A 6,752-nucleotide genomic window follows, 5' to 3' on the forward strand; every position below is an offset into this window, starting at 1 on the left:
ATGTAACCAACATTTATTTCACACTATGTAGTACACCCCATGCCATAGTGTATCAGTTGGGTGACACCTGTTTACTTCATGAATGGCTGATGTCATACACTAACTGCACAAGTTTCCTGTACAATTTACTCTAATGTGGGGGAAATATCTTTAGGCTGCATTGTCCAAGCCCTATATTTTTGTTTTTTTGTTTTTCTAAAGGACTGAGAGACGCAACCATGGTGGAGGAAGGGGCCAAATGTTCACCGGGGTACAGGAAGCTGCCATTGTAAACTTGGTTTTGGAAAATAATGAAATCAGATTACAAGAAATTCAAAGCCACATCATCCAAGACATCACCATATTCAACAACATTCAATGAGTCAGTCTGTCCACATTGGCTCGCATTCTCAAGCAAAACCAAATCAGAATGAAACAACTTTATAAGGTGCCGTTTGAGAGAAACTCTCAAAGAAACAAAGAGGTCAGACGAGCATATGTGGATGTAAGTACAATATTGACTGCGGTACACTACACGCAACATTGTTTCCCAGTGTACTGGATAACACCATATTGACTGCTTTTGTTCTTTGTTTTCAGGGAGTACTGGAAATGGATGCTCATGCAATCCCACATGAGGTCATCTTTATAGATGAGGCTGGGTTCAACCTAGCAAAGACCAGAAGAAGGTGGAGAAACATCATTGGCCACAGAGCCATTATAGATGTTCCTGGCCAACGTGGTGGGAACATCACAATGTGCGCTGCCATCTCCAATACGCATGGGGTCCTCCACCGTCATGCCAACCTTGGACCATACAACACAGCCCATATCCTCACATTTCTGGACAGATTCCACAACATTCTCATACCACCAGAGAGTATGAATGATGCAGACCATCAAAGAACTCGGTACGTTGTAGTATGGGACAACGTGAGCTTTCATCGTGCAGCCCCAGTCCAAAACTGGTTTGCTGGGGGATGGATAAGGCACTCAAGGCGCTTCTTCCCTCGATGTCTGGCAAGGGAAGATATTGCCTGTGATGTGGACGAGGCGTTGTGGCCAGACCCAGCTGTGCGGCAAGATGCTGCCTAATTATTTTTCTTGCCTCTTTTCTTTTTCTATATATTTTTTCTGCACATTTCTTCTGCAATTTTCTTTTTCAGTTTACTGTTTTTTGTGAGCATATTTTTGTTCAGTCCAATGTAAATATATCTGCTGTGCATATGTTGCACTGAGTTGTTTGGTGAAAAAAAAAAAAAAGTTTCAACAGCATGTGTGTGTTTCTGCAAATATTTCTGTGCATGTGAACAATCTGAAGAATTTTCTACAATTTGAACTATTTTAGTATTATGGCAAAGCATACTAAAGATGAGTGTGCTTTTCATTATGCCCAACAGTGTGTAGTTGGTTAGACAAAAATCTGGTAATATGAATGAAGTGTGTGCCATTTCGTGCAAACGTTTGATTTTGATAATGTTATATGTAGTTTTGGTTGCAGTGCTTCATTTTGCAGGATATATGAGGTATTTTGCAGTTTGGGTGTGTGGTGTTGTGAATGGTGTTAAGTATTTTGATAAAACCTGCCTAGTTTGCAAAATTGTGTTTTAGCAATTGGGAAAAACTGTAACATCTAAATGCAGTATATGGCTCCGTTTGGTGGGAAAGATACAGTTCCACCGCCAAGCGCTAGAGGGCAGGGTAGTTTGGATAGTGTGAGCCACAACTCACGTGCCGCAGCAACTCTCTTCTGTGCCGCAGCCATACAGGAGAGGAAGACAGAAAGACTTCCGTGTACAAACGTTTCATGTATTTTCAGGTGAAATATGCCCCGTTACTGTGCTGTAAAACTGTGCAAAAACCGTGGCGGAACACCCTCTAAAGAAAACAAGAGACTAAGCTTTTACCCGTAGGTTATATACTATTTTCCCATCACGTTTCAATATGTACATATACAGTCCTACTGCTAGCTAGCTTAACTAGCATGATCATATTGGCTACTCGCTAGCGTTGTGTATCCAGCAGTGCTCTCAAAACAAATAGTTAGCTGTCATAGAAAAACACAAACACTAGTATGGAAGCAATGCTTTTTATGTAATCTTGTGAATTTGGATGGGGCTGACAAATCTAATTAGGGCATGTCAACAAATGTAGCTATGTTACCAACATATTCCTGTTGTCTCCCCACAGGTTCCCCTTGCAAGATGAGGCCAGGCTGCAGATATGGGTAGACAACATGAAGCGAGAGGAGTGGACCCCCAGCAGACACCAGTACCTGTGTAGTGAACATTTCACTGAGGACTGCTTTGACCTGCGATGGGGGATCCGATACCTGAAACACACTGCCATCCCTACCGTCTTCCCTCACAGACATGACGTCAGTAGACACACACCACTTCTATGACACCCAACAACAAAACTAGCAGAAGTCTTAATGCACATTTCTGGAATAGTGACTGATATTAGAGTTTCACATTGGGTTGATCATGCACTTTACACTGATCGTCATTGCAGTGGACAAAGCATTGTGTTAGGATATTTTCTTTGGAATTCATCAGGGCTGGGGTCAATTCGATTTTAAGGCAGTCGATTCAGGAATTTATTTTAATTTAAAATTCAACAATGGAAAAACTTCTGAAATAAATAGCTTCTACTCCTCAGTTTATTGAGAAGTCATTGAAAATAGATGCTGTTTTTTCACATCTTGAATTGCTTTTTAAGTTTACCTGAATTGACTGCCTTGAATTTGAATTGACCCCAGCCCTGGAATTCGTTAAATTGCAAGTGCAACATCAAATCAGATTGTATTGGTCGCGTACACATATTTTGCAGCGAAATGCTTTTATTTCTAGATCCAACAATGCAGTATACCTAATAATACAAAGGAATACACACAAATCCCCAAAATAAAGAAATTAACACACTATACACACTATACATGGCTATAATATGATAGCATGATTTCTGTTCGTGTTTACCATCACTCTTTCCCCTCAGGATGAAGAGAAAACAGTTTCCACTAGTAAGAAGAACACCAAGCCCAAAACCAGGATATGCGACGCCAACATTGAACTCATCCGCTCCCCCTCCCCTCCTGGCAAGAATAAACCTCTGATTCTGAGAAGGAGAGTCAGAGTGAAACCAGTCGTGGTGAGTGTCCCTCCTGTCCCTAACCCTGAGGATGCCAGTGAATCTACGGTCACTACCCTGCTATATGAAAGACAGCTTGTTTCAGACGCAGAGGCCTCTACTCCTAGTGAAATGGTCCTGGGGGAGGTGATGCTCTCAGAGACCCAGGCTGCAGTGTGTGAGGTGACCGGAGAACTGCCTGGAGACAGTGGTGGGATACTGACAGCCTCTTGCTTGAACCTGTCTGCTGAGACACAGACACTGCAGCAGCTGGATACACTGGACTCCACGGTGACTGTGCTCTGCTGTGAATCCGTCGGCCCTGTCGGCCATTTCTCGGAATGTGAAGCCACAGTGGACGCCCTCCAGGCGGTCCTCGGTCAGACGTTTAGGATCTTCCCTCTGGAGCTACGGAGGGAGGAGGGGGTCGGAGACGGGGAGGAGGGCCCCGGGGAGGGGGAACACATCTCGGTGTACGAGCACTCCTACTCCAAACAGGACACGGACAAGGAACAGCTGTGGAGTAAGATCGCCAGCCTCCACACCAAGATCATGGAGTTGGATAGGAGAGAGGAAAGCACCATGGGTAAAATACGATCGCTTGAGAGCGAGATGGCACATCTGAAGAAGAACAACATTTTTTGCAAAGAAAAGCAGAAAGTACTAGAGGACTATATTACTTCTGCGTTGCTCTAATGTCTTAACCGTAGTGCTTTGTTTCCATTAACATCTGTGTCTTTTTAATTAGATGTTTTTGGTATAGTTATTACAGGGTTATTAGTCTCAATCACTTGTACTTATTTATTACCTGTTTACATGTTTCACCAAGAGTTATATTACGTACTAGTAGTGAGTCCCTTTGTTTCTCAAAGAGCATTGGCCAAGGCCTGTAATCTGTTCTCCATCTCGTTCTAGGCAGGGGATCCCTGTCCTTCCATATGTCCCCACTAGGTGACACTGTGTCTTTAAGAGCCAGGATCAATCGGATAGGCCATTACATTTACATTTTAGTCATTTAGCAGACGCTCTTATCCAGAGCGACTTACAGTTAGTGAATACATATTATTATTATTATTTTATTTTTTTATATACTGGCCCCCCGTGGGAATCGAACCCACAACCCTGGCGTTGCAAACGCCATGCTCTATCAACTGTAGCCATGGCACTATGCACTACGGTTTCATGCTTAGATGTCACTGACATAAATTGTAAATATTAGTGGTGTAATTCTGAGCGTTTTAAGGGAAGCGATATTACCAATACTTGTGCTACAGATGGTTGCTTGTTTTATTCAGTGATATAGTATCGTAGCAAATCTACAGTGCGGTCATACAGGTCCTTACTTTGCTTGTTATTTATGTGTAAAAAGGCATATGTTTTTCACCAATGTTTTATTATTATTTCGATGGTAACAAGTAACCTGCAATACATAAGTATCCAAGTAATTGAGACGATTCCACCGTTTTAGGTGTGAGTTGTTGGTTCTAATTAAATGTTTGAAAAGGAAAAGGCGCAATGCTTTTGCTCACTATTAAAAACATTAGTTTATTCAAGCAACTATTTAAAGCTTGACATTTCGGCCTTCATCAATGGCCTTCATCAGAACAGGTGCTGATAAATAAACAGGTTCTGATGAAGGCCATTGAAGGCCGAAACGGCAAGCTTTTAATAGTTGCTTAAATAAAATAATGTTTTTAATGGTAAACGAGCATTGCGCCTTTCAAAGATGATCTAAGTTTTTGGTTCTAACTCACGTCATTACTTTCCCAGGCCATTGTTACAGTATGTTGTGTGTTTGAATACTCCCTTTCCGGGTGTTTTAGGCCCCGGTTAATCTGGTGTATATGGTGTGCACTCGCATTAGCTCTGATCTCGCCGTGACACTGGAGCAAGAGCACCACCACATCTGTCAGTAAACCGACATTATTCGAGAAACGTATATCTGTTGTCTTTCTACACCGCCTGTCCTGAGTGAGTATCTGTCTCTACCTGCCTTCTCTAACGTGACCCCGCTAGGGTTAGGCTAGCATTCCATCAGAGCAATAGCAGAGAGATAAATAACATTTAAGTCATTTAGCAGACGCTCTTATCCAGAGCGACTTACAGTTAGTGAATACATATATATATATATTTTTTTTATACTGGCCCCCCGTGGGAATCGAATCCACAACCCTGACTTTGCAAACACCATGCTCTATCAACTGAGCTACATCCCTGCCGGCCATTCCCTCCCCTACCCTGGACGACACTGGGCCAATTGTGCGCCGCCCATGAGTCTCCCGGTCGCGGCCAGCTGCGACAGAGCCTGGATTCGAACCAGGATCTCTAGTGGCACAGTTAGCACTGCGATGCAGTGCCTTAGACCACTGCGCCACTCAGGAGTTAGCATAACATCTACATAAAGCACCACAGCATTGATACAAGGGCTGCTTGTAGGCTATTGTGAGATGAAGTGAGGTCTAATCCCAGTCTTCTCGGAAATCGATAAAATTGCTTTGAAGTGCACTTTGCAGCATTGCAGATGTGACTAAAATGTAAATGTAATCAATCAATAATCTCAGTATGCATGCAGTGTCTTTTTACCTGAGATCAATCAGGGAAACGTCACACGCCTCATAGAGCCACTCTGAAGGCAAACTTAGGACATTGTCACTTTCCCAGTTTATTGATTGATCTCAGGTAAAAAGAACAGCATGTATACTGAAATGATTGATTGATTACTAGCCATGTCTGCAAAGTGCACTTCAAAGCAATTGTATCTATTTTTCTGAGAATACCTTTTAAGCAGTAATGAAGAAGCTGGGGACTTCACTGATGTTTTAAAATCATATAGGTTGACTTTGATAATGTAATGATAGGCCAATAGGACCTGTCTTTGGATCTAGATGATTGGCCCACACCCTTGTTCTGTGTCTGTCCAATAGAATGTAGCAGAAGCACAAACACAAGGACACACAGCACCCAATCATGTCATAGGAAAACAATCATATTTGTCCAATGACTGATGTTAATTGCTGTGCTTGTGGGTTTCAATGCAGTACCTTTCTGCTCTCAACACATCTAATGAACGTTATATTATATTAGAACATGGCCCTCAAAATGGCAGGCCTATTTTCCTCATCATTCTTCTGCCTTGAGGATCACTCCTAGTCATATGACTGCAGCTCTGTTCGTTGCCAAGTGATAGTCTAATCCTGTTTGTGTCCTAGGTCCTATGGAGAATGCAAACTGCCATCGGGCAGGCTTTGTGTCTGCACTGCACCAAGCCAGTGGGGTATTCCAGAAAGCAGGATTATTAATTTAGCCAGTTAACTTTGATTAACAGCCACATATAATTATTTGTGACGAGTACTGAGGATACGAAGAGGCAGGACGCAGACACAGGAATTAACAATGTAAAGGTTTACTGAACACTGAGCAAGAGAACAACAAAGAGCGAGTACACGACATGACACTAACAATCACACACAACATCACACTGAACAGTCCAGGGCTATATAGGGGTGGTGATGAGGTAATTAGGGTGCGTTGGGTTTCCATTCCGGTGTTGCCGAGGTGGTGCGCTCAGTAGACCGGCGAATCAGAGCACAGGAGGGGAGCAACGGGAGGAGACGTGACACTATTGATGTTCTGGTTGATTAAGA

General features: G+C 42.8%; 1 protein-coding gene across 1 annotated transcript; it reads left to right on the forward strand.

Annotated features, from left to right (window-relative positions):
- Nucleotides 1-1,738: 1,738 nt before the first annotated feature.
- LOC311129096 (THAP domain-containing protein 5-like) lies at nucleotides 1,739-5,069 on the forward strand. The gene is made up of 4 exons (XM_084161376.1): nucleotides 1,739-1,888; nucleotides 2,170-2,356; nucleotides 2,977-4,098; nucleotides 4,266-5,069. The coding sequence occupies exons 1-3, from the start codon at nucleotides 1,806-1,808 to the stop codon at nucleotides 3,802-3,804; spliced, it is 1,098 nt and encodes a 365-aa protein (XP_084017502.1). The 5' UTR covers nucleotides 1,739-1,805; the 3' UTR covers nucleotides 3,805-4,098; nucleotides 4,266-5,069.
- The last annotated feature ends 1,683 nt before the right edge of the window (nucleotides 5,070-6,752 follow it).

The sequence above is a fragment of the Coregonus lavaretus genome (genome assembly GCF_964263955.1).
Source record: "Coregonus lavaretus genome assembly, chromosome: 5".
In the NCBI taxonomy this organism is placed as follows: Eukaryota; Metazoa; Chordata; class Actinopteri; order Salmoniformes; family Salmonidae; genus Coregonus; species Coregonus lavaretus.

Excerpts from the sequence above, each read along its gene's own strand:
- LOC311129096 (XM_084161376.1), top strand. The coding sequence starts at position 1,806 with ATGCCCCGTTACTGTGCTGTAAAACTGTGCAAAAACCGTGGCGGAACA. Across the intron at positions 1,889-2,169 it reads AAGAGACTAAGCTTTTACCC|GTTCCCCTTGCAAGATGAGG; the intron begins GTAGGTTATATA and ends GTCTCCCCACAG. Across the intron at positions 2,357-2,976 it reads TCTTCCCTCACAGACATGAC|GATGAAGAGAAAACAGTTTC; the intron begins GTCAGTAGACAC and ends CTTTCCCCTCAG.